Genomic DNA, 26,647 nt, shown 5'->3' with positions numbered 1-26,647 from the left:
TGGGCTGCAGAGCATCCATGGGGCTGGCTGGGTGGGAGGATGCTCCTCTGCTCCCAAATCTGGTGTGTGCGCAGTGGTCCCGCTCTGCTCCACGGGGCAGGGCAGCCCTCCCAGCCCCACAGCCTCCTGCACTGATGCTTTGGCTCCTTTCGGTGGCACAGGAGGTGCTGGGGTGGGCACCCAACCACAGCACCCGTAACTCCAGCTCTCTGCTGGCCCCAGCTGTGGCAGCCACGCCAAACCAGAGCCAAAAGCCAAGAGTTTTGGGTCCCGGAGGAGATGCCAGGTGCCACGCCACCACCGCACGCGCTCTCCTCCCGCACAGGTTGCTGCAAGGGGTGAGGTAATCCCGGGCAACTCCTGACTTCCACGGAAATGCCCGGAGGCCGCGATGATTATCACCGTAATTAGCCTCTCTGATTTTTTTCTTGGTGTTCTATAAAATATTAATTTCCAGCTGGATCCTCGCCTCCTTTGTGCGCCGGCCCCACACCTCTCGGTCGGCGGAGCACCTCGGGCAGCCCCCGGGGACGTCCTGCGGGGCGGCACGGCACGGCACGGCGCTGCTTTTGGAGAGGCGAGGTGCGAAAGACATGAGGCACGCACAGAAACCACCCTTCACACCTCCTCACCTGCTTGGCGAAGGCGAGCGGGCAGCCGGAGGGAACACAGCGCCGCAGTTGGGAATGCCAAAACGAAGCCCAGCACGGGGCTCGATGCCTGGAAAGCCCTCGGGGCGCTGGCTTCTCCCCGTGACAAGCCTCAGCCGCCGGCCTCCGTGTTCCAGCCTCCCTGCCAGGGGGTGGCTGCTGCCTTAACGCTGCCCCGAAAATGTTTGCTCCCCCGGGAGGACCTCGTGTCGCCTTTGTCGGGCCAGATGTCACGGCTGTCGCAGCCAGGGCTGAAAGCTAAAAAGCAAAGCCTCGCCAATGCCGGGCGTGTGGGGCCGTGGCTGTGCCAGGCATGACAATGTCCCGGCTGGAGCTGGGCTTTTTGTCCGGGCACCAGAAGCTGCCAGCAATGTTTTGTCTTCGATGCTGGCTCGGGACAGCCCCGCAGCAGGGCTGGAGCCCCCCGACACCGTGCAGCGCCCGGGGAGGTCTCAGCCTGCTGCTAACTCCTCTTCTTTTCCGAAGGTGCATCCCTCTGATACGATTCCCGGGGTGTTTTGGTGAGATATTCCCTTCCCTGCTGCTTTTTTTTTTTGGAGCCACCGACTGCTTTTTATTGGAGCCACCGACCCCTGTGCCCCCCCCCACGGCTCCCTTTGGCCTCCCCCCACGCTCAGCACGAGGTGGGCAGGACACTGGGACCACGGGTGGGGGAGAAATCCCATCGGGATGCCGAGTGCGGTGGGGAAGGGCTCCCCAATTTTCCCTTGGGTTTCAGCCCCACTCTACCGGGGGGGGCGAAGGGGCAAGCCCGGAGCCCCCCTGCGGGGCTGAGACCTGGGAGCTGCGGCTGCGAGCGTCGGCAGGGGGCAGTGGAAGATGCTCCCATCCTGCCGCTGCCGAGCCGGGGATCCGGGGAGGAGACTGCGGCGGAGGAAGGGGAATAAAATCTGCAATTCCTCCGGCGGCGGGGCCGGGTGGCGCTGCTGGGGGCGCAATCCCGCCGCGCTGGAGTAAATCGGGGGCGTAAATGAGAAAGAAAAATCCCCTGCGTAAAAACAGGGCGGCGGGTGGGGACTGGGGGGGGGGGCACAGCCAAAGAGCCGCCGGCTTTTTGGGGACCCCCCCAACCCCCTCGAGGCCGCCCCGGATCTCCCAGCCCCCTGAGCCGCCTTCACCTGCCGGGCGAGGGGTTCCCCCCCGGATCCTTTATTCCTCTCCCACCACCCCAATAAAAGAAAAACACAAAACAAAACCCACAACACAACACCCTCCCGGTGCTGCCCCACTTCAGGGGAGGGCTGGGGGGCGGCGCTGGCGGGGGCCCGCCCCGGGGCTGTGCCCGCCGCAGGATGCGGTGGCGGCGGCGCTGGGCGATGCGGGGCGGCGGCGGGACCCGGGGCCACCCCTGAGCCCCTCGGGGACCCCGGCCGGGGAGGGCTGGGGGGGTTTTGGGGTGGGCCGGGGGGGCAGAAAAGGGCCGGGCGGGGGGGGCGGGGGGCGCGTAGGGGAGAGAGAGAGAGGGGCGGGGGGGGGGAGCGCAGGTAGGGGCCGGGGTTGGGGCGATGGAGGAGGAGGAGGAGGATGGAGGCGGCGGAGGAGGGGAGGCGGGGAGGGAGGCTGCGGCAGGAGGGGGCGGGCGGGGGGGCCGGCCGGGGGGGCCGGCGGGCATTTGGGACCGGCTGCGGGGCAGGCGGGCGGCGGGCGGCGGCCGGAGCGCGGCCGCGATGGCGCAGCGAGGGGCGGCGGGCGGAGAGGGGGAACCGGGCACCGGCACCGGGAACGGCACCGGCAGCGGGACCGGGACCGGGGAAGGGAACGGGACCGGGACCGGGACCGGGAATAGGACCGGGAACGGGAACGGGAACGGGAACGGGGCCGGGAGCGGGGCCGCCGCGCCCTTCCAGCCCCCCGAGGGAGGCTTCGGCTGGGTCGTGGTCTTCGCCGCCGCTTGGTGCAACGGCTCCATCTTCGGCATCCACAACTCCTTCGGGATCATCTACACCATGCTGCAGAGCGACCTGGGCGAGGGCGAGAACGACCCCGCGCTGGAGTTTAAAACAGGTACGGGACCCCCTGCCCGACCCCCTGCCCGACCCCTTTCCCATCCCGGCCCCCCCCGGAGCCTCGGCTGGAGGCATTGAACTGTGCTTGCTCCCTGCCCCCGCCATCCCTGCCCTCCTTGCTATATTTATCTCCGGCACTGTCATGTGTTTCTAAGCTACTACGTACTCAATTAAAAGTAATTCATCCGAAAAGCGTGCCCGCACCCCGTCCCGCCCGCCCGCCCCACGTTTTGGGGTGAGGAGCAGGCGGCGTGTGCCGGCCGCCCGCTTGTTGGGTTTGCCTCTTGCTTCTCGGTGTGGGTTTTCTGGGCTGCCTGCCTGCCCTATCTCCGGGATCGGGATCGGGGTGGGAGAGCATCTGCCCGGCAGCCACGCTTCCTCGAAGCCGCGGCCACCCGCTGTGTGCGGGTCCCGAAGCGCTGCCACGGGGCCTCGTCCCCAAACGGTGCCTTTTGGTGGGACCAGAAACCAGCTCGTGTTACTGCTGTGCACGGGGATGTGTCTCATTTTGATGTCTCTGCTGCTCGAGTGGAGTTGGCAGAGGGACCCCGGCTGCAGGGCGGCAGGCCAGGGGTCCCCGAGGGGCGCCTGCCACGTCCCGGGGCTCGGCATCCTCCAGGAGCAGGTCACCTCCGTCCCCATGGTGGGCACCGTGGCCCAGCTTGCTGGGTAGGGACAAGTGCCCGTGGTTTTGCCATCGCTCTGGATGAGGCTAGGGCTATCCAGGGGATGTCAAGGGGCTCAAACTTGAATTTTGGGCACCACCGTTGCCCAAGCCGCCCTGCGCACCGGTGACCCCAGCCTTGGGCACACAAGGAGGAAAGCAATGCTGGGCTGCACCCGGGGATGCGGGATTAACCCCGGGGATGCAGAATTAACCCCGTGGTGCTGTTACCAGAGAGACGACGGGCAGCGGCGGTGTGGCAGGGAGCTGGGAACGTGTGGACGATTGTAATTACCGTGATTGATGTCCGTGTGTGTGTGTGTGTGTGTGTGTGTGTGCCTGTGCCTTGTGCGTGCCATCCCCGGGAAGCTCATCGCGCAGCGCGCTGTTTCCTGCTCCCCGTGATCCTATCTGGAGAGCCTGAGGCAGAGAGCTGCAGAAGTTGGAACAAAAGAAATGAAATACTGCGAGTTCTGGTGGTTTCACAGCTGCATGCCCAAGACGGGGTTCGGAGGAGACAGCATCTGCCTCCTGCTCCCGAGATCTATTTATTTATGGCTATGACCGCACGGAGGCCTCGAAAAAGAAAGGCGTGTGGGCGTGCGAGGTGAACCCAGGCTCGGTAATTAAATTGCCTGGGTGACGAATATGCATTCAGGTCTGGGCGCCTAACGAAGAGGCTGCTGATAACCTCGGTGCGGCGGGGTCTGCGCAGGGCCGGCGGGTCCCACCTCGTCGTGCCGCAGGTTTTGGGGTAAATCCGCGGGGCTGGGGGGTCCGTGGGGGCTGGGGGGCACGGAGCAGGGCCCCCCGAGCCCTTCCTCCCCCCGCCGCTGTCCCTCCCTGCACAGGGTTGCATAATTTCCCCGCGGCGGTCGTTTGCGTGCAAACATAATCAGGAAAAGTGTTGTAGCTCCTTTCCAAGCTCTGAAGTGATACGGCCTTCCTGAAAAGACCGGTGCTGTCTGTCTGTCTGTCTGTCTGTTCCCCAGCATCCATCTGCTCCCGATGGCTGGAAGCGGTGGCCAAGCTCCAGGGGTCCCCCTTTGTCCCCTGCAGAACTGGGGGACGTGATGGGGACCCGCCGGCCCCATCCCGCCCCGACACCCAGCACGGCCCCGAGCGCCTCGCTTTGTCCTTCAGCCCCCAGGGGCTGCGTCCCCAGAGCCCCTCTCCGCTCCCGAGCAGGTGGGTTTGTGCCCAAGAGGGAGCTCAGGGAGAGCCCCGCCGCAGGCCAGCCAGCATCCCTTTAAAAATAGGGTTATGTTTATGCTGAAGCGGGTACTAGTCTGAACCAAACAATAGCCGCCCCAGCGCACGGCTATAATTATCAAGGTTTATTCCTTGTTTGCATTGGTCACGTTTTCTCGCGTTTGATCTTGAGAGACGCAGGATCCACGGAGTTCAGATTTCGGGTCAGGCTGTGAAAACAAACCCTCTCCCAACAATGCATTGAATGCATACGCTGCTTTGTTTGAAGGAGTATAACCGCGAGGTGTCTGTAAACACGCAGCGGCCGCGACCACCGCCGTGCCCCTTCGCAGCGTGAAGCCCCAGCCGGGACTTTTGCAAGGCACACTCTGTGCTTTCGGCTTTGTTTTCCTTTTGGGGGGAGGCAGAGGGCTCGCTGACACTGGGATTGAAAAACAACACAACAACAACCTTGCACACGAGCCAGGAAAAAGCCCGTTCTCCTCTGCGGAGAGGTGCTGGGTGATGTCTGAGGGCGTTTGCTGGGTGCCCTGTGGTGCTCGCTGGCCCCAGCCCGGGCACTGAAGGCACCAAGGCAGCTTTGGGGTCTGGAGAGGATTACACTGATTTATATATTTTTTTCCCCCCGCTAATTTTGGGGTCAGGCACCTGAGATGGGATCACGCGGGTTTATATTTTTTCCCCGCTAACGTTTTCATTGATCTCCTTTTTCTCCCCTCCTCCGCGTCGTGTCAATACCCGAGCTACAGATTAACTCCCCTTTTTGCTTAATCTTTCGTGCTCCGATTGCTCAAAATGGGAGCTGCGGGCGCTCGGAGGAGCTGCTCGGGCTCGGCCGCAGCCCCTGCGCGTGCGGCTGTGCGTCCTGCAGCCTCCTCCTCCTGCCCGTGCGTGCGTGGGGACGGGGGGAGCAGCTTTCCCCCCCTTTAGCCCGGCCCCAGCCAGGGAGCGGAGGCTGCCGGAGCCCTCGGCTCCTCGGTCTCGCCGATGCCAGCCAGGTTTGGCCGGGTGTCATCTTCGTTACCCGGCTTCCCAACCGGTTTCGCGGGGAATTGCTCGGGGGACGCCCCGTTTTGTGTCCCCAGGGGGGGCGAGCCCGGCTGGAAGGGGCTGGTTTGAAGCCGTAGTGGAGCGGGGAGGCTCGGTGAGAAGGCGTGAGCTCGTTTCGTGACAAAATGAAGCTGAAATAAGGAGGGAGCGGGAGGAGGAACCAGCACGGCCTCCTCTGGGGCTCGAGGAGCCCCAGGGCCAGTGAGCGCTGCTGGAGCCGCCTCCACGAGGGAAACCCCGGGGAGAGTAAATCACAGGAGGTAGCTCTTGGAAGCGGTCCTAATTAATTTTAGCAGTGCTCCGCAGCCTGGAGGAGGCTGGATGGGAGCGGCCGCCACCGAAGTGCACTTTATTTAGCCCGCTGCTGCAAAAGGCATCTTCCCCAGGTGTTTGCTCCGGGCTTTGGGGTCGGGGCCCGCAGCCTTACCCGTGCTTACACACTGGGAGATGCATCCGAGACCCATGATGGGTGCTGGCTCCTGGGAGGGCTCCTGAAGGGCTCACTTGGGCTGTCGTCTCCTTACCCAAATCTGCACGATTTGGCACTTTTATTATTACCTGTTGGTGGCTGTCACTTGCCACACACACCCAGAACATGCTGGGGGCTTCCTGAGTCTCCAGACCTCACTCGTGGCCTCCAAACCTCACCCGGGTCTCCAAAGCTCACCCTCATCCTCCAGCAGCCAGCCGAGGGAGTTCTCCAGTCCCTGTTGTGCTTCTGTAACTCAGGGACAATGATAAGACCCCATCGAGCCCCCTTTTTCCCCAGCCTGAGCAACCCGGTAGGAGAGGTGCTCCTGGCCCCCCCACTTGGTGCGAAGGAGACCACCAGAGCTGGTGGGGATGAAACAGGGGCTGCCAGACCCCTCCTGGGCACCTCAGGGTGCTTGGGACGAAGGGTGAGCCTGGATTTGCACCCGGCTGTGCCGGGGGAGCGCCTGGAGGCTGGTTTTGTGACCTGCACCAGCCAAGGGGAAATTCCTGCGGGGGCACGGGGGGGCAGCAGCTAACGGGGAGCTAATCCCAGAGGGAGCCGCAGCACCCGGGGCTGTTTGTTTCAGGGGATTGGGATCCGTCAGCACCAGGCGCCGGGTAACCTTTTGCTTTTTTTTTTTTTTTTTTTTTTTTTTTTTTTTTTCGTCTCCTCCGGGTGACTCCTCGGGAGCTCTGCCAAAGCGGGTGCTCGGCTAATGTCAGCGGCTCGAGTGTCAGACGGCCGGGGAGGAGGCGATGCGCAGGGCCGGGGTGGGTGCTGGGGGGCACAGGGTCTCACCACGACCCCATAGGGGGGGCTCCCAAAGCGGCGTCCCCCAGGAACCAGCGTGCCCAGAGGGGTTTCTCTCGGAGCCGAGTGCTCCGGCAGCCACGTGCTGCTGCAACACCTGCAGCCGAGCTGCCCCCACCGCGGCATTCGCTGCTTGCTGCCCTTTTCTCCTCCTCTTCCTCGAAGGATTGATCGCTCCCCGCTCCCGGGGAAGGCGATTCTGCTCTTGGCACCCGTCCCTGCCCAGCGGGGCATGTGCTGGGCTGGGCATCGCCGGCGGGCAGCGGCACCGCGGCAGCAGCTCGGTTCACGCCGGGCTATTTCCGTGCATCCACCCCAAAGGCAGTCGGGGCGGTTGCAAAACGCCCGTGACGTGTGCCCGGCATTGCTGCAACACGCTTTTTGTGTGCGAGCGCTTCGGGATCGCTTCTTCTTCCCCCGGCGCCTCGCACAACTGGTCCTGCCGGCTGCCGGGCACGGACCGCGGGCAGCAGCTCCCCGTGGAGCAGGCTGGCTCGTCGTCAGGCCTCTGGGTTTTTGGGGTTTAACCCATAGACCCCCCCATGCGTGATTTAGGGGTGAAGCCTCACCGTGCGCCCTCCCTTTGCAGGACACCATCAGGTCGTGGTTGTGTTTGGGTGAGAGTTTTACCCCGACGGGGCTCGTTTTGGGCAGCAGCCACCCGGGCGGGCATGGGAGCGGCAGAGGATGGCGCCGTGATGCTCTGGTGGCCATCAGAGCAGCTCCTGGCACCGTGTCCCAGCGTGGACACCTCACCTCAAGATGGGGATGGTGCCTGGGGCTTTGGGAAACGCTGCCCTGGGACATTGGGTCTGCAAACCCACAGCGGAGCAGGTCGCAAGGGATGGCAACAGCACGCCTTGGTGTCACGGGACCCTGTTTCTCCCCTCTTTCTGTTTCGTTTTGGCTCTGGGTTTGGATGTAGCAGCTCGGAGGGGTTGTTTCCTCCTTTCCCAGAGACCTGCTGGGGACAGCATCACCCAGGGCCGGCAGCCTTGCATGGGCCAACTTGCTGGGGTCTGCCTGGTGCAGCACTGCAGGGGGACCCCAGCCAGGACACCCCCGTGGTCACCTGGGGATGAAGCACATGGCCCCCAGCAAGCAGCGTCCCCAAAATCCCCTCCTTTTTTTTTTTTTTTTTTTTTTTTTTTTTTTTGTAATTTTCTGGACGTGTCGTGCCGGGCACCAAAACAAAGCTTTTATTTCAGGCTCTTGGCCTTAATCTCCGTGCCGGCAGCTCCTGCACGTGGAAGGGAGGTGAAATCCTTCCCTCCCGGGGGGATGTTGGTACTTGCCGGGCGTTTGGGCGGGCGGGTTTCCATAAACCCTCGGCGGGGCTGCGGTGAGCGGGCGCTGGGGCTGGCTGAACGATGCTGGAGCAAACCGAACGTATCGGCAGCTCCCGCTGCACCCCCAGCCTCGGGTCCGGCAGAGAAAACCGCCCGTGATTAAAGATTGACGGTAATTACCTAATGGGCATGCACGCCACGGTGCCCGGACAAGCTCCCTCCTGGGATTTCCCAACTCGGGAACGCTTTTGCTTTGCAATCGCCGCTTGCATGAGCCCGGCAGCAACACGTCGCACTTGGGCACCGTCCGCCCTTTATCGTGGCCTGGCACCAGGCAGAGCTCTCCCCATCCCTTCCTAGAACCCCCCCCCAAAAAAATCCCAAAGCCAGAAAAGCTGCTTTTTTGGCTACGGCAGAGCCACGAGTGAGGAGGCAGCGGGGCGTCCAGGGCTGCGCGCTTGCTCCACGGGTGGGCCGGTGGCGAAGAGGCCACGTCAAGGCGTCCTTGACCTCGAGCCAGCTATTAATCCGTGTATTTTAGCAAAAACACGTTTATTTCTTGAGGTTTATGTAAACAATGGAAGCAGGGAGCTCTAGGGGGTGGGGGGCTGCCCGGGGATTAAGCTGGTTGTAAAGCCAGGCACGCCAAGCTCGCCAGCCCGGGGAGAGCTTAATTAAAGTCAAAGGAGAAGTGTTTCCAAGAAAATAATACGTGGTATTTAAACGGGATATTTTTGTTCTGGGCCCAGAATGTCTCCTTTCCCTCTCGGTGTCAGCTTTAATAAAACAAAACGAGATCTCCAAGAAAAACAAATTGGAGCTCTTAAAAGGGCGCTGCGGAGATAAAAATCAGCAACACTGTTGCTGGTAACACCTTGGGTTATTAAAACGGAAAGAATGCTAACGATGCGATTTGCATCGGCCTTTCTTGTGGCTGGGCCCCAGCAGCACCCAGCCCCGCGAGGTGGGCACAGGGCCCCCGCTGGCTTTTGGGGCTGCTCATGGGGTCTGGGTGGGCGCCGGGAGCGAGTGGGGAAAGGGGTGAAAAATGGCAAGTCGGGATTCAGGTGACACCAAACCTGGAAACTTAAATAAATGGGGATGACCTTTAGGGAAAGGATGGTGTGGCTCTGCAGGGCTCTTTCAGAGGGGATGAAGGCGGGGATGAAGCACCAAGGTTTGCTTCTGCTGCTTCTCTCTGCGTGCCGTGGTGCTGGCGCTTGGCACCTCTAAACCAAGCGGCACAATTTGGCTGCTGCAGCCAAGTGTGCCAAAATGCACGGTCCCAGCCCCATGTCCAGACGTGCCGCGCCCTGGCTGTTCACAGCCCCTCCTTGCTGTGCCCCCCTGCTCAGAAGGGGCTTTTATCTGGCTTTAAGATACCCGGTGTGATGCCACCCCCCAGGGATGCCGCCAGCGCTGCGGCTGCGCACACGCGGCACCAGCCAGCACTGCCTCGCCGCCCTCAGATAAGGCAATTAGAGCTTTATCGTTTAATTGCAGCGTGTAATATTAGCGGAGCACTAGCGAGATATGGTGCTGCCGAGGGGTAAATATCAGCTGTGTTGTGTGATTTTTATTTTTTTATTTTTATTTTTTTCAAAATTAACTCGGTGGGGCCCGGCGCTTGGGGATGCCCCTGCACCAGGATGGGCATCGCCTGCTGCGTTGCCCAGCCCACAGATTTTCTGTCTTTGAGGCTTGTGTTGGGTACCAAGAGCAGAAGATCTGCTCCTATATCCTTCCTTCTGCACCAAGAGTGATGTGGTGATATTCAGAAACACCTGGGGACAAGGGACAGCGCCGCGGCCCATCCGCTGGGACCTGCCTCTCGCAGCCCAGTTTTCCAGCTCTGCTGCTTGGCTTCGTGCTGTGTTTTGGGAGAGGGCCTTAATTAAGAGAGAATCGCACAAAATTACACGTATCGCCAAAAGCTAAAAAATCATGGTGGATTTTTTTTTTTTTTTTTAAGCTATTAAACTCTGCCCTGCTTCAGTTCATCAAGCAAACCGTAAAGCAAACAGCCGCGAGTAGAGGCACTTCGGGTCCTGATCTGAACCCTGCGGTTGGCTATTAACCCTCTCTGCCTGCACCTTGGATAGGATTAGCCCCAGGCTGGATTTCAGGGATCCTTTTCCCTCCTGGTGGCCGTGCCGGGGTGGCGGCTCGCAGGGGCGTGGCAGCCATGCATCGCTCCCTCCCCTGCTTTGTTGGGAGCATTTCAATTCAGGAACTTGATAGAGGGCTTGAAAGGCACCGGTGTGCGAGCTGTGGGCTGCTGGTGGTTTTCCCCATTCGTCAGGGCTGGTGACGAGTCAATCTCCTTGCACATTTTCTTATGAATGAGTAAAGTTTTGGCTCGGCCCCGATGGTCGAACAGGTTAAGCGAGAAGCTGCCGGTATTGGTCTCATCATCAATCCAGGCAGAAGGGGGAGGCTCTCCCCGGCTCTGTAAATGTCTCCTGTAATCTCCCAGCCGCTCCGACCAGTCCCGAGCCCTCGTCCCGGTGGGACCGGCAGCAGCTCGGGGGGCTCCCGAGCACCGGCTCCCCCATCACCCATCCCATTGCACTCTCCTTGGGCTCGCCGTGGCCTGGGTGGATTTGGCAAGGTGAGCAGTGCCTCTCCCCGCTCCCAGCTTTTCATCAGTGGGATGGGAAAGCCCCACGGTGCCCTGCATCGTCCCTCCTTGCCCCCAAATCCTGGAGAGCACCAGCTCTGCGCAGCTGAAGCCACTGGGCTTTGCTCTTCCCTTTGGTTGGGGTTGGGCAGGGGTGATTTCCGTGGGAGAAGTGGCAGATAAATGGCTGGAAAAGAAGCTGAGTGGCTGCTTAATGGCTGGCCACCACTGTCAGCCCCACGTCCACCTGCTGGGATAGGAGAATTTGCTCTTTGTTTCTTGCACCAACCCCAAAATGACATTTTCCTGCGCAGAGGTAGGATCTACAGCTTTTGAACCCGAACTGGAGGAGGACCAAAACCTCCCCGGTGCCTGCCGGAACCCTTCATTGACCTGCTCGGTTATTTATTCCCACCGAAAAAAAAAAAAAAAAAAAAAGCCCTTGATGCAGCAAAACGCCACGCCGGCGCGCTCGCGTTCCGCCCGGCTGGAGGCACTTTGCTGCCGAGGCACTTGGACTTGCCCGGGCTGTCCCCACGTCCCCTTGGCCCCATTCCTACTCTGGGCAGGGCCATATCCGTGGGGATGTGTGCCGGGACGCACAGGGGTATGGATCTGCACCTCGATGCAGGCGTCCCCACATCTGGAAAACTTCCAGAGGAGAGCGGGTCAGCCAAAAGTAACACCCCATTGGCAAAGGGGTATAACCTGTTCCTTGCTGAAAATAATAATAATCATAAAATCCCTATATATTGCTGCTCTTCGGTTCCCTTCAGCTATCGGATTTGCGTAATTGCAGCCCAGTCGTATTTCTCCGAGATACCCAGGTGTTCTCAAACGCCTGCTTTAATGTCAGGAAACTCCAAGAGATTAAAATCGCGGGGAAGTTTTACCCCTCTTGGCCTCTGGCTGTGTGGTTTAGCGATAACATGCCAGCTTTGCGTCGTTCGGGGGATTTTTTTCCCCAGCAGTGGGCTGTAGGAGCACGAGCCAGAGGCGTCAGCATCGCCTCTCTGGGGACAAGGCAGAAACCGCCCGGCACAGGCAGAGGAAGCCGCGTCCTCAAGGCCACATCTTCCACCCAGCAGTGGTTTTACAGAATGGCCATGGATCCCAAACACCTTCCCTTAACACCTCTCCACCTTTTAACCTATTAGCCCCATAGCAGAGACCTGATGGAGGATCCCCAATGTGGCCAGCATCACCGTGCACCGGCCCGCGTCACCGGGAGCTCTCCGAGCCTCATCTCACCACGAGCCAAGCTCAGGGGTGAAACGAGCTAAAAGCCATGGTGGGGAGGGGGGGGAGAGCCTTTGGAAAGCACCCGCAGCAGCTGCTGCCGCCGCCTAGACTTTCCCTTTCATATTTACAGCCACGTCTATCGTCGTTTATTGGGCGGACAAATCGGGGCCTCGCTGGGTGTAGGCAAACGAGGAACATAGCTGAAATATTTCGGCTGCGCTCTCCTCTGGAGGGCGGCTCCGTGCAGGGAGGAGGCACCCAGCGCGTGGGTGCCCCCGCCGGGGGGGGCCCGGAGCAGTGTTTCTGCACCAGATATTGCTGTGGACCGAGGGCGAGCCGAGGGGCTGCAAGTGTTTTGGGAGGCAGGACGGGAGCCGAAAATCACCTCGGCAAGTCGAGGGGTGCGGGCGCATCGCCGGCGGGGTGAGGTTTGGCAAGAGCTGCTGGAGGAGGGGGGCAAGGGGCATTTAATTATTCATCAGCCTCCCCCCCCTCCCCGGGGGGACACATGGAGAGGTGTCTCCTTCCATCTGGGAAGATTGGAGGGGTGTTTTGGGAGAAGATTTTTGGAGTCTTCTTCCTTGGAGGGGGGCTGATGCCAAGTTGGGGCTGTTCCTGTCCCATCGCTGCCCTCAGCTCTCCAGGGGGTTGAAGGCTGTCAAGCACTCGACCAGGGGGGAAAAAGATCTTTGTGAGCCTGTGCAAAGCCCAGTGTTTTGCCTCCATTTATTCTCCCCAGCCTCTTTGTTTTCCCTTTGAAAAAAGGGAGGGTGTTTTTCTCTGCCCGGCTGGTTTGAATTCGCCTTTTTTCCTGGGATGTTGACAAGCGCCCCTGGGAGCTGCACTGGGAGGAGCGCGGGGCCGAAGCCGAGGGTTTCTTCTCACCGTTAATGGGAAACAGAAGATGGCTCGGGAGAAATCTGGCAGGGAGGAGAGCTTTTCTGTCTCTTCCAGTCTGGAAAAAAGCATCCTTCCTCCAGCCCATCCTCCCAGCGGGAGGCAGAGGATTCCCGAGCGTGGCACAGGCAGGGCTGGCTGGGGGCACGGGAAGGGCACGGAGATTTCCCAGGGATGGAACAGCTGTGGGCCACCGGCCGTGATCCAGGGAGGTCCCCAGGGCACCAAGGACTGGTTGTGCCCCAGGTGTCCCAGTCTTGTTTTTACCCCTCGCAGGGTAAAACCGGGGGCGGGGGCTCGGGGACCTCTGCCCCCCACCCGCTGGGAGCCTGCTGGGTTGTTGCGTGGTTCTCCGGCCTCTCCCAGCCCTGTCATTTTTGAGGGAACAAATTGTGCAAAGGAAACATCGCGTGCATGGGGACGAAGCGCGGCCGCACGGCGTTTCAGAGCCCTGAAGGACTTGGACCGGCGGCCGCCTCTCTCGCTAAACGCCCTCCTGTCACCGTGGTCTGGAGGCGAAGCAGTGGGCACATTCCTGCAGCTCCGCCACCCCTGTCCTCCCAGTTTGTGCCCCAGGAGCCGGGCACCAGCCCCGAGTGGCCACGGGGGGCTCGGAGGCGAGGATGCGTCTGTGGGACGTGGACAGGTGGAGGGGTCCCGCTGGGGATGGTCCCCGTGCACAGCAGCTGCACGGGCTGGGGCTGGCCTTGGGCAGGAAGAGGTTAATCCTAGCCACAGCCCGGTGAAGTTTGGTCAGGTCACGGCTTTTCCAAAGGCTTAAAATTTCGGACGTGCAGCAGCTGGTGTCCGGGCCACGGCTGACCCGCGCCGTCCGGCTGGAGTTAATCATTGCCGTTGGCTCTGGGACTTGTCTGAGCTCAGCAACACGGACCTTTTCCCCAAAAACACGTGGTGAGGAGCCGGGGGCCTGGAGGAAACCCCAAGCTGCCAGGGTGCAGGGGGCTGGGGAGAGCTGAGCAGCCTGGCCCTGACTCTAACCCTAACCCTGACCCTAACCTGAACCCTAACCCTAAATCCTGACCCTAACCCTGCCACCGGACCACACTTTCCCCCTGCACGAGCTGCAAAATAAACACAGGGGCTCGCTTCCCTGCACTGCGTTGATTTGGGGGGACATCTAAGGGGCACCGAAGTCAGGAATAAATAATTATATCCATAAATAAAAAGATGGGAAGCAGAGAGGAAGGCGTCCTGGGTCTCGCTGAGGGGTCGCATCAGCAGCGGTGTGTGTGTGTGAGCGTGGCTGCACTCACTGCTGGTGTGCCTGGTGCTGGAGAGGGCTTTTTTCAGAAAAAAATAGGATCTTTCTCCTCTTGGGTGCGCTTTGAAAAGGGGCTTGGGAACAATGAGTATTAACAGGCAGATAGAGAACGAAATGCAGGGTTTGAGTCCTGAAATGTGTGCGCCTTTCAGAGGGAGCGAGCGTGCCAAGACAAACCCCGCTAGGAATAAACATCGTCCTACATGAAAGGCTAATTACAGATTGGCTCCGCGTGCGGGAGGAGGGCATTTTCGGCCCATTAAAATGGAGCCGGTCTGGTTTTCATAAAAGTGCTGGGCAGAAGGGGCCGGAGAGGCCCGGGGGGGGGGAGGTTTTGCTGGCAGTGGGGTCCCGCAGGGTCTCAGGCATCCCTCTCCCCTCGTCGGGACAGGATTGTCACAACTGTAGCTCCTACGGTTTTTGGTGACTTCAGTGTGTGGTAGGTGAATCATCTCGCAAAAATTGTAAGCCAGGAGGAGACGCGGAGCAGAAAATCCTTCCCAGCCTGCCGAGAGGAGCACACGGCGGTTCCCATCTGCGCAGCACATGCTGTTTGTTGGTTTTGGGTGGGTTTCACAAGGATCCGTGTGCCGGGGGGAGCGCGGGGTCCTGCTGCTGCTGCAGCTGGGGAGGAGGCAGCGAGGCTTGCACCAGCCAGGGCTGGCTTTATGGCTCGGGGCCGGCACGAGGCACGGCTCCTAGAAGCGAGGTACACTTTGAGGAGATACCCCCCAGCCCAAAACCCTCTGCGCCCGCTTCTTGCCAAGCCAAACCACAGCTCTGCCTCCATCCCCACTTAACACGGCCACAATGCCGGGACTTTTGTTCGCACGGGCTGCTCTCTGTCACTCTGTGGTCGCAGGAGATAGAAGCAGCCACCGGGGCAAGGACAGGGGGGTGGCAGGGACCTCGCTTACACATCCCCTGCATGCGGCGCGGCGTGCACAAGGCATTGCTGTGGGGCCGAGCAATTCCCTGCATCCCGAGTTACAGCTTGTTTGCGGGTTGCACACGGAAGGAGGGAGGGGGAGAAGCCAGGGAAAAAAAAAAAAAAAGAAAAAAGAAAAACCACGATAAAGGAGGACTTTGTTCTGGAGCTTTTGGTATGGTACCAAGCGGGGCTTGCTATACCGTTAATGAGTTTATCTGGCTTTATCTGCACGTGGGGCCACCACTGCACTACCGCCTCGTGCCCAGAGGAGCCCAGCAGCTCGTCAGCTTTGCTTTGCTGCCCCTCAGCGCAGCATCCTTCCTTTCCTCCCATGGTGGTGGCCTCCTCAGCCCTCGCTTCATGTCTGCCTTTATCCAAACCCTCCAGGCTGGACGCTGGGAGCGTGTCAGGCTCGTCTTTGAGGATGCGAGGATGACGCAGATTGGGTCTGCGGGATCAAACAGCTGCAAATGCTCGGGGCAGCACTTGTCAGCTGTGCAGCGAGAGCTTGCAGCTCCCAGGCCACCCAAAATGCAAGCCAGGTGGGGCCGTGAAGGCCTTTCAGGACTCGTGGTGAGCTTTGCCGTGCCAGCAGGGCTCCACTTGCCTTGCTGTGCCCAGCAAGCATCTCCGCCCAGCACGACCGGAGAAATTATTGGAGACACGGAGCAGGTGGGGAGAGGTAGCAGAATCACCTTTGGAGCCCCATCTGTCCTGCAAGAAACACCAAGCACCTGGGAAAGGCGACCCTCTGCAGCATGTCCCCATCCCCATGCCCATCCCCATGCCCAACCTCATCCCCAACCTCATCCCTACCCCATCCCCATCCCATCCCATCCCATCCCATCCCATCCCATCCCATCCCATCCCATCCCATCCCATCCCATCCCATCCCATCCCATCCCATCCCATCGCTACCCCATCCCCATCCCCATCTCCACCCCTTCCCATCTCCATCCCATGCCCATCTCCATCCCATCCCCATCCCATCCTGTGCCCATCCCATGCCATGCCCATACCCACCCCTATTCCCATCCCCGTCCCCATCCCCGGCCGAGCGGGAGAAGCCGCGGGAAGCGAGGGAAGACACTTCCTCCAGCGCCGGATCTGAGGTCACCTCCTGGCCCTTGATCCCCCCAGCCTGCGGTATGTGGGTCAGCGGGGAAGCACGGCCGCCAGCGACGTCCCTTCCTCTCGTCTCCCTGGAGAGGCGTTTTTAAAGGAACAAATAGACTCGGCCGAAAGTGCCGTGCGGCACCGTTGTTAATGGTGTTTTTGTGAAGGCTGGAACAATGAGCTCAGCACCGGGGGGGGATTCGGGAGCCACGTCTCGGGTCCTTGCCCTCGTCTTGCTGCCATGACCACCTCTGCTCCAGCAAAGGGAGGTGGCACCGGGCCACCAGCCCCACGGAGGGCTCTTTGTGTGTCCCAACCATCCTCAGAGCCCCTTCAGCTGGTGGCAGGCAGGTCCGTGCCACGGCACCTCCAGCCTCCACCAAGCCTTGATCAGGCTCATGTTGACATCACGGGGATCCCAGCCCCATCCCGAGCTGGACTCGCTCCATAATTTCTTTCAGGATCTCCTGTAACCGTAGAGTTCCTCCCGATCAGGGCCAAAAAGGGGTTGGTGCCACCAAGAAGCCCTGGTCTGGTAGCACGGGGGGAGCCCCACCGAGCCCCGCTGCCCATGACGAGGTGCCGAGGCCACGGCCTCGCCGCGGGCTGGCTGTGCCGGGGAGGCTGCAGCCTCCTCTGGAAGCCGGGCTATTGTTCTTGCTAATTTTAACTTGCTGTTATTACCAAAACCTATTTTTATTCATTGCTTGTGGTAAGCCCTTTCTCTAAAGGTAGAGCAATTTGCCATGGGGATCTGTTTTGTTTACCGGGTTTAATTGAGTGCTATCTCCTTTCACGAACACAAATCCGTGGAGGCTGTTCCGCGCCCGGTGCTGAGCCTCTCGCCCGGGCTCGCTTTGATCTCCGCAGGTGAGTGCGCGTGTTTTGGGCCAGAGATTGATCCTGCTTATTTGCATGTAAATCTCGGGGGTTATTAAGATCTGAATCTGGCCCCTTTAAATTTTAATACTCGCTTTATGCTTTTATTTCCGTGTTTCTTAAAGCAATTTCCAAAAATAACAAACTTCAAACATGACGGGGCCATCTCGCGTTTTACTGCCTTGGCTGCAGCCGAAGGAACATTTCGGGAAGCGCATTATCCACGTTAACGAGCCCTTCCCATCTTGGCCGCCCTCCCGCCCCTCTCCCCCGCTGCAGCAGGGCTCCTGCCCGGCCTCAGCTTTTCTTTTTTTGTGTGTGTTTTGAGTAAATTGGGTCCTGGAGAGCCCTGCAATTAGTTCGGAAGGGTCGGCTCTTCCCAGGCTGGAGAGGGCTTCTCTGTGTGGTCCCCTTGAAAGGCTGAGCTTGGGGGGCCTCTTGTGCGGGGAGGGGCTCTTTTAATAGGGACCCAGCCATTTTCCAGAGATCTCATGGCTGTTGTTGTGTGCTGAGAGGGTTTGCAGAGCTCTCGGTGGAGGTGCAAGGGAAATAAAAGGCGTAAAGCAGCAGGGAACACGTCGCGGGTGCGGGATGCTCCCCGTGCTCCTCCTCGGCGCAGGCAGGCTGAGATTTTTTCCTCACCACATTGCTTTTCTTGAAAGCCTGCCTTTCCTCCCCAAAACACTCACAGAAACCATTAAAGAGAGAAGGTGGAGGGCAGGGCTGAAATAATCTGTGAATAATAAAATCTTCTTAAAGCAGACAGACGGAGATTTTCCCCGGAGGAGGGTAGGGATCTCCTGGAAGGGATCTCCTGGGTCCGACCAGGGGAGGGAGGGGACGTAACCTGGCACGACCCACGCACCTCCAGCAGCTTTTGGAAGACGTGGGCCCCCTGTGCCAGCCTGCTCTGCCCTCCTTCTTCCTCCGCCACGTCTCTGCTTTTCATTTCTTGTTGACACCCGGTTCCCATAACGCCAGCATCACCAGCTGCTCGTTTGCTCTGTATATAAAACCGCCCTTTAATTGACATGCCTTGCCTGCTGTGTTTGGGTACATCTTGTTGCTGGTGGGACAGGGAGGGGTGGGAAAATCCTGCTAAGGAGGTGGGAGGCCTCCCGGCACGCTCGGGGGGAGGTTGGGAAATGCTGAGGAGTGGTGCCGGGTAGCCGCGACGCCTGGCCATGACCCAGGACCCCAAATCCGAATGGCCCAAAGCTGGACACCGATGGGCTCCGTGCCCTGTTTTTTTTTCCTCCTCCTCCTCATTCAATGCACAGCCCTCAGCTTTCTTCTCTCTCCCTAGCATGGGTCGGCTCCTTGGCCATGGGCATGATTTTCTTCTGCTCTCCCATCGTGAGCATCTTCACCGACCGGATCGGCTGCAGGACCACGGCTGCCTTGGGAGCTGCCATCGCCTTCATCGGGCTTCTCTCCAGCTCCTTCACCAAGTAAGGCAGCCCCTTCCCAGCTCCTTTTCCTCACCAGCCCCCCTAGCTGCTGCCATTTGGGGCAGATTTTGTGGTTTCAAGCTCTCCTGGCATGAGATAGAAAGAGCTTTACCCGAACGAGGGGCTCGCCGTGAATGTTCCCAGGCAGGCGCTCGCTGATGTGCATTTTGATGGCAGGTCTACCTGATGCGATGTGATAGTCTTTCCAACCCGACACATTTGCATCTTCAGGAGAGCAAAACGAGGTCACCCCCAGTGTCCTTTACGTGTGGCTTTTTACATGGAGCCTCAAAGGCACCGTGAGGCATCCCCCAGAGCATCGTTCGTCCCAGCTTGTCCGAATAAAAATGTTTCCGTGGGTTTGAATTCAGCTCAGATCAATGTTGTTTTAATTAAAATGCTCCAAGAAGTGGTTTTCAAAGCAAAAACAGGCTAGTTTCACAGAGGGCGTGCCGCCCGCTCTCTGCTCCCACCCTGGGACACCGGCTCCTTTGTGCCCTGCTTGGTGCCCTTGCTCTGGGCATGGGGGATGCCTGGGGTCCCTGCCACCCTGGGAAGGGGCAGGACAGCGGGGACACATCCCTGTAAATCTGGGGACTCTCTGGGGCGTGGGGCTGGGTGTTGTGGGTACATCTGCTGTTGGGCTGAGGATGAAGGGCCAGCTTGAGCCACCCCAGAGCCGCTGCGCCTCGGGAGGGAAGAAATCTTGCTGGGTTCACCTTTCTTGGTGAGTGCCAATGAGGGGCAGCTGCTGGAGGGAGGTCTCCTCCTCCCAGCAGAGCTCATAACCCATGGGGACCTTGTTATCCATGGGAGACATAGTCCTAGAAGACATCATTACCCATGGGAGACCTACTCTTCCAAGGCAACCTCGTTATCCATGGGAGACCTCATCCCTGGAGACCTGGTTATCCATGGGAGAACTCTTCCAAGGAGACCTCGTTATCCATGGGAGACATCCCAGGAGACCTCGTTACCCACAGGAGACCTCTTTGTCCAAGGGTGATGGTGCTGCCGTTCCCACCGGAGAGCAGCTGGGACATCCAGGGCCATTCCCAGCAAGCAGGGTGGGACATCCAGGATGAGAAGCAAGGCTGGAAGGAGCCTGGCTTTGGCACAGCCATGCAGGGGTGTCTCAGCATCAACAGTGAGCAGATGGGACCGGCGGCATTTGTCTCCACTTATCCAACACATCAGCTTAGCTGCAGCACCAAAGCTGGTGTGACCCAGCTGAGGTGGCCAGGGCTGGTGTGTGGGAGGTCGGAGGCAGCCCAGCTGCCTGCCTGGCTCCAGGGATGGGTTTTCTGATGTGGCTTTGCCCTGGAGTAGCTGGAAATTGCCTTTCATGACAGCCATTTGTCTTTGAGCCGCTGGGTACAGCTTTCATGTTCCCCGTTCTGCTTGGCCAGCTATGGAGACGAGCTTGTCATGGAAGAAATGATGTGCTTGTAAACATTTGCTCAATTTTGAACCGCTCTGTTAGATCCGGGCTGCTGTCTTTTTGCTTGCTCCAGGAGCAGCACGCTGTATTTCTCATGAGCAGCCCTGGGTGTCAGAGTGAAGACCCCCTTCACACAGCATCACTTGCCCAAACCTCTCCCTCACACCCTCCTCCCATGGCAGACTTTTGCAGCCGAATGTATTGCACAGGGATGAAAGCAAATCCTCCATCTGGCCAGAAACTGATGGGAACTCAGGGGTGCAGCCACTGCCTGACTTTGGGCTCCTTTCTTTGCTGCTTCTCTTGGGAAAACCAGGCTGGCCCCTGGGAGGCGGCTGCTTCCAAAGGCTCTCAGACTTACCACCTGCTCTGCAGAGCAGCTACGTTGCTCCCTGCTCAAGCACAGCCACCTCTGTAAGGTACAAATGAGATCTATTAACTGCCTAATTGAAGCTCCCAGAGGAGCTTAAAGAAGAAGAACATAATTAAGGAGCCTGGAGCCTGGGCAGAAACGTGATGTTCCCTCCCTAAGTGCCTAATAACCAGGGTTGGTGCCTTCTGCTTTGAAACACTGGGTGCAGAATGTTTTCAATTAGTTGTTTCAGTGGAAAAAAAAAAAAAAAAAAAAAAGGATTTGTAGCTAAAAATAACCCCCTGCCTACCTTAGAAAATCTTGCTCGGAGTACTTTAAAAAAACATTCAAGTCAGGTCAGCTTCCCGAGGCAGGCAGGTTGGCTGCTGCCTTCTCTGTGCAGAAAGCACTCCTCAGCCAGACTTCATTCTCCCGGAGGTTTTAATGTGCCAGCTGTGCAACGAGGATAATCCTCGCTTTGGCTGGGGAATAAGCTCCTCAAGGCCAGCCTGTCCGTGCAGCGCCGGTGGCATGCGAGCCCTCGGTCTTGACTCAAGGGCTTGCAGGGGGTGGCACGGCTTCCTTCCATCCCTGTGCCGTGACCACCTTGATGTCTTCTTCCCACCAGGTCTCTGGAGGTCCGTTACTTCACCTATGGCATCCTCTTCGGCTGCGGCAGCTCCTTCGCCTTCCAGCCCTCGCTGGTCATCCTCGGCCACTACTTCAAGCGCCGCCTTGGCTTGGCCAACGGCATCGTGGCCGGCAGCAGCTGCCTCATCTCTGTGCCGCTGCCCTTCTTCCTGAAGATGGTGGGGAAGGCCATCGGGCTGGCGCACACTTTCCAAGTCCTCAGTGCCTTAATGCTCATCCAGATATTCCTGTCCATGACGTACCGGCCCATCCTGCCGCCTTCTTGTGACTCTCAGCACGATGGGCAGGAGAAGCCGGGCAGCCGGAGCCTGCGGCAGCAGTGCTGGTCCCAGATGCGCAAGTACTTCAACTTGAGGGTTTTCCGGAGAAAGACCTATCGGATTTGGGCCTTTGGGATCGCTACGGCCGTCCTGGGGTATTTTGTGCCCTATATGCACCTGGTAAGAGCCTTTGCTTTTTAGAATGGGTGAGGAGGTGGTGGGAAGGTGGAGATGGGCAGGAGCAGGGAATCAGAGGGGACAGAGCCACCAAAGGCCTTGCAACCAATAAATTGCTGCAGGCAAAGTCCTGCCCATTATTGAGATGAATTAACGGAGGATTCACATCTTTATGTCCTTCTGTCCATCCCAGGTCAAATACGTGGAGAAGGAATTTAAAGAAACCAAAAAGGACTGGATTCTCCCCGTTTGCCTCGGAGCCATGTCCGGGCTGGGGCGCTTGGTTTCAGGCCGCATTGGTGACTGCATTCCGGGGCTGAAGAAGATTTACCTGCAGGTACGTTGTGGCCACTGCAGCTGGGGATAACATCGCCACATCATCATTAACACCACTAGGAACTGACAGCCCCAGATCGCCCATCATTTACAGACCATTAGCTAACACCCTTGCAGCTCATAGCACAAGAAGTGCAAAATCTGGGTCTGGCCATCTTGGATGGGAGCCCAGAGGACGGGAGGACTTCTGAAGTAGCCTTCAGAAGCCACCCTGGCATGGGGCAGGGAGATGGGCCCAGTGCTGGCACTGGGCAAAGACACTTGTCTGCCCTTGGGTGGCCTCATCTTCAATGCCATGGGCTTGTTGCTCCTTCTAGTGAAGCATTTGGTGGGTCATCTCTCCCTGGGTCTTGTAGAGTGATCAGGTGGCTCTGGTTTCACTGCTCCTATTCAAGACTGCAGAGCTGAGGATCTCAGAAACACAAGGGTTAGGACTTGCCCCATCTGAAGTCTTTGTGCTACGTGCCCGGGAGCCTTCCCTCCTCCTGCCCGGAGGAGACAGCCTCAAGTGACCGTCGGGATGGTGCAGAGTGGCTTCCTGCCCCCCTTCCCCACTCATCCTGTCCCCCAACGCCGTGCCCACTTTTGTCTCCCCAGGTGGCATCCTTCATGCTGTTCGGCATCATGTGCATGATGGTCCCGCAGTGCCGAGGGTTCGAGGGCGTCATCGTCATCTGCCTCTTCCTCGGCCTCTGCGACGGCTTCTTCACCACCATCATGGCCCCCATCGCCTTTGAGCTGGTGGGGCCCATGCAGGCGTCCCAGGCCATCGGGTACCTGATGGGGCTGATGGCCGTGCCCATGACCGCGGGCACGCCGATAGCAGGTCGGTATCACCGCCAGGCTGGACCTGGGCCCAACTGTTGGGAGGGAGCAGATGTTTGTGGCTGTTTTTGCCCGTGGGGATGTTTTGGTGTAAGAGCTTTTGAACTCGCTGGCTACAGCCTGCAGTATCTCAGTGCTTTTCCCCGTGCTGATGAAAGCAGGGGTCAGCAAGAGCAGAGCGACCACATTAACTGATTGCTGTCGGAAGCCGAGATAAAAACTGGCCAGAAATGACTCATGGCCAGGAGAGCAGGGAAAAGAATTTAGGGAATTTCTTAAGCAATGGAAAAAGTCTATTGTGGGCTGCGCAGGGCATCCTGCATCCCGCATCCTGCATCGGAAGGATTTTTTCCAGTGCCAATAAATAGCAATGTGTTATTCTCCGAGGGTGCCTGCTCAGCTTGCATCCAGGACTGTTTGCATGCGTCTGACTTTGTCCTGTCCTGCCAAAATAAGACGGATAACGGCTGTTATGCTTCTCCCCCAGGATACTTCAATGATTATTTCGGGAATTACCACGCGGCCTTTTACTTCGCCGGAGTGCCCCCCATCGTCGGCGGCTTGGTGCTCTCCGTCGTCCCGCTGGTCCACCAGAGGATGCTGCAGAAGCAGCGCCTGGATTCCGGCAAGGACAAGATGCTGGCCCCCGAGGCGGTGGTGAACGGCGAGCTGCTGCCGGGCTGCCCTGCCTCCGAAGCACACATCTGACGCGCCGGCACGCGCGATCGCCACCAGCATCCTCCACAAGCCCAAGCACAGGCCCTTTTCTAGCCAGACTGTAATTCTCAGTGATTGCAGATGCACTACGTTTGTAAAGGAAAAAGAAAAAGCTCTTCTAGTTGAAGGCGTTTAACTAGCAGAAACGCTTTTTCTTGGGACAGTTTTGATTTCAAAGTCGCCTTTATTTTTTTTTTTTCCTCTAACCATTTTTTCTAAGGAAAACTCTCACCAGGATTCAAACTTGATCGACCTCCCGCTCCTTTCCCAGTTTTCTATACGTCACAACAGAGGTTTACAGCTAATAAACGTCTTTTTAAAGCAGGCCACAGCCGGAGCTTGTTGCCCCTTCCAGAGACCCATTCCCTCCCATCCCCCTTTGGTGCGCCAGGTCCAGAGGCTGTGCCAGAGCCAGCAGCTCCAGAGGAGGAACACAAAACCAGACTAATGGCCAGCGAGCCCCGCTTTCAGCTTTTTCTCTCCTCCTTTTCCACCGCCCTCCCCGAGAGCTGTGGCTGTGTGCGCTCATGGGGACAGGAGCATCCTGCAAAATCTGCCTTAAAATCACAGGAGGAGACCTGTCGGTGCCTTGGGCACCTCTCGCCTCCACTCCTGTATCTGGTGCCTGAGGTCTGGGCCATCTGGGCAGTCCAAGCAGCAAAACCCTCGGGCTAGATGGAGAGATGGAGGCACGCAGGGCCAGGATTAACTCGGGTGAGAGCAAGGACCGAAGGCTGCTTCCATCCCGGCTGTGTCAGATTTTCCTCCCCATCACCCACTGTTAGAAACGAGAGCCTTGTACATAGCTCCGCACCCCGCATGCCCCTCTGACCCTTCTGTTTTTTTAATCTGTGCTGGCTAATGCATTGTAAGGTCTCGTGGTCTGTGCTTCTGTTACTTCTGTCCCTGTACGAGCTGGAGAATATACTGGTGTGTTGTGAGGTGTCTGTTCAACCTGCCCTTTCTTCAGCACGCATTCCCAGGACGTCTCCTACCTGTTCTTTCCCACAGGGCATCCCTGCCACATCTCTGCTGTCCTGCCCATATTTTAGGAAGCCCACATATGTGTGCCAGCAGGATCCAAGGTGCCCGTGGCATCCAACAGCCTTGGGTCCCTGGGTCCCCCGATACTCCTCCGCAGGCGGCTGGAGGAAGGCAGCCACTGCCTTGCGGCTCCTTGTGCAAGCCTGGGGGTCTGCAGTCACAGCTGAAGCCGATGAAGCTCTTCAAATTGTATTTTTGACCTTAGTGCCCTATGAGGACGGCTTATCGGGGGGGGTTAAATGAAAGAAATATCTTCTGCAGCCCAGCCATAGGAGAAGCAGCGCTGCCCCAAACCCAGCCCATGCCCATGCTGCTAGGCAGAGCCCCCGGTGACTGCACCCACTGGGTGAATGGTTTCACAGCCAACTCTGTGGCTGTAAAACCTCTCGAGCTCATAAAGCGATTTAACAGCTTAAATCCCCACATTTTGCTGATTTCCACCTGCCCTAAACCCTCAGCCTGCCCACAAAGGTCTCTGCCCCGGGAGGAGCCTGCGCTCGGGGCCGTGGGGGCTTGGTGCTGCACCGCTGGATCAGCCAGCAGCCAGGAGGGGCAGAGGTGCCTACAGAGCCCTGCCTCACTTGACACCCCCAAAATTTCCGTGTTTTTTGTTTGTTTGTTTGTTTTCCTCCGGAGGAGCCTCTTATCACTGAGGGCACTTAGTTCATGGGCTGCCCAGGTTTGGTGGAAGGAGTACAGCCCACATCACGGACCAAAGCCCCTTAATAGCCTCCCAAAACTGCTGGCATCGTTGTTGTCTGGCCAAGGTCATGCTCTTGGTCAACACAAGCCCTTGGCCAACAGAACGCCAACCTCTGCCACAGGAAAGGCGATGCAAGGCTCACCCCATGCTCTGCCCGCGTGCGTGGCTGGAAGGGCGAAGGTTGGAGCGGTCACTGGGAGGTGGGCACAGGAGGCCAAGCAGGAAGGCAGGGTTGCATAGCAAAAAAAAAAAAAAAAAAAAAAGACCTTGTACTCATTTTTTCTAATGAAAAAACCCAAGTTTCTCCTGCCGACAGAGGCGGCAGCACGCTTGGCGCTGCGGGCGACCGCGCACCTTATGTAAGTGCACATCAAGCGCGGGACGTGCCCCGGCAGCACGGCGCAGGGGCTGGCTGGGGCTGCCTTCCTAAATCTTTAGCTTCGGGGTGTTCGAAAGAGTTGTTGTCTTTTAAAGAGTTGTTGTCTTTTTTTTTTTTTTTTTTTTTTTTTTTTACGGCCGGGTGAGACTCTGGGTTTAACTCCTCTTGCTCCGGCTGGGACGGATGCTCCCATGGCATCTCAGGTGGCTTCCAGCCTGGCTCTGGGCGGTCACACAGAAGCCACAAGTGCAAAGCAGAGCTGGGAGGACAGATCCAGCACCACCATCCCTCCATTTCTCGCTTCTGCTGCCCCAGCTTTCGTGCACATCCATGCCCAGCATCTTTGTCCAGGGGTTACCTCAGTTATTTCGGCTTTGGTAATTCTCACACTGGCACCATTCACTTCTTGTCAGCTGGCTGTTGGAAATGAGGAACATGCCAGAAAGCCCCAGCTCACTTGCCAGCCCCCTGCCCTTTTGGGCAGCTTTCTGGGGCATTTTCTTTTCAATCCCAGCCGCCCTTCGCCCCCCAGGAGCACCATGTGCCCAGTGGGGCCCTCAGCACCCAGCCAGCTCCCTCCCGCAGAGGCACTGCCCGTGGGTTTGCTGGCCGGGAAGCACAGTGGACTTTGCTCCTGGCCACGCCAGGGTTATCACTGAGCTTTCGCATTCTCCCCCTGCACAACCACTTTTGTGGTTTATTACTGCCTTTTTTTGTTTTGTTTTCCCTGCAAATGTTGCAATGCCCTTACCACTTCAAGGACTCGCTGTGCTTCAGGTGCCCCCATTCCCATCCTCACCCTCCCCAGGAGAGCAAAACCCATCCCTGCTGCCACAGCCACCTTCACCAGGGGCACATTTTGGCAAAAGCGACCTGCAGGACATGGCCTTGGTGTCTGACCCGATGGTGATGTGGCCCTGTGGCTCCCAGCTTTGCCTGCAGCACCCGAATCAGTGCTTGGAAAACAAGCTCACCTCTGAACCTAGTGTTTGAAGAAGATTTGTGCACCTGGTTATGTCCTGCCTGCAGCACCCGGGCCTCCTCATGGGAGGCCGTGCCTCTCCTGAGTGCCTCCTCTTTCCCGAACATCCTTCCCAAAATCTCCTCCTCACTGCGCCTTCCAGCTCCGGCTGCCAAGAGGAGCGCGGCTCTTAGGCGCATCATTAG

The 26,647-nt window shown here is 58.6% G+C and overlaps 1 protein-coding gene across 1 annotated transcript; it reads left to right on the top strand.

Moving 5' to 3' along the window:
- Window positions 1–375: 375 nt before the first annotated feature.
- On the top strand, window positions 376–25,346 carry SLC16A2 (solute carrier family 16 member 2). The gene is made up of 7 exons (XM_032196388.1): window positions 376–403; window positions 2,241–2,675; window positions 18,451–18,595; window positions 21,017–21,479; window positions 21,670–21,813; window positions 22,410–22,638; window positions 23,125–25,346. The coding sequence occupies exons 1-7, from the start codon at window positions 376–378 to the stop codon at window positions 23,343–23,345; spliced, it is 1,665 nt and encodes a 554-aa protein (XP_032052279.1). The 3' UTR covers window positions 23,346–25,346.
- Window positions 25,347–26,647: the final 1,301 nt, after the last annotated feature.

The sequence above is a fragment of the Aythya fuligula genome, chromosome 13 (assembly GCF_009819795.1).
Source record: "Aythya fuligula isolate bAytFul2 chromosome 13, bAytFul2.pri, whole genome shotgun sequence".
Taxonomy (NCBI): Eukaryota; Metazoa; Chordata; class Aves; order Anseriformes; family Anatidae; genus Aythya; species Aythya fuligula.
This window is presented reverse-complemented; position numbering and strand designations above follow the sequence as displayed.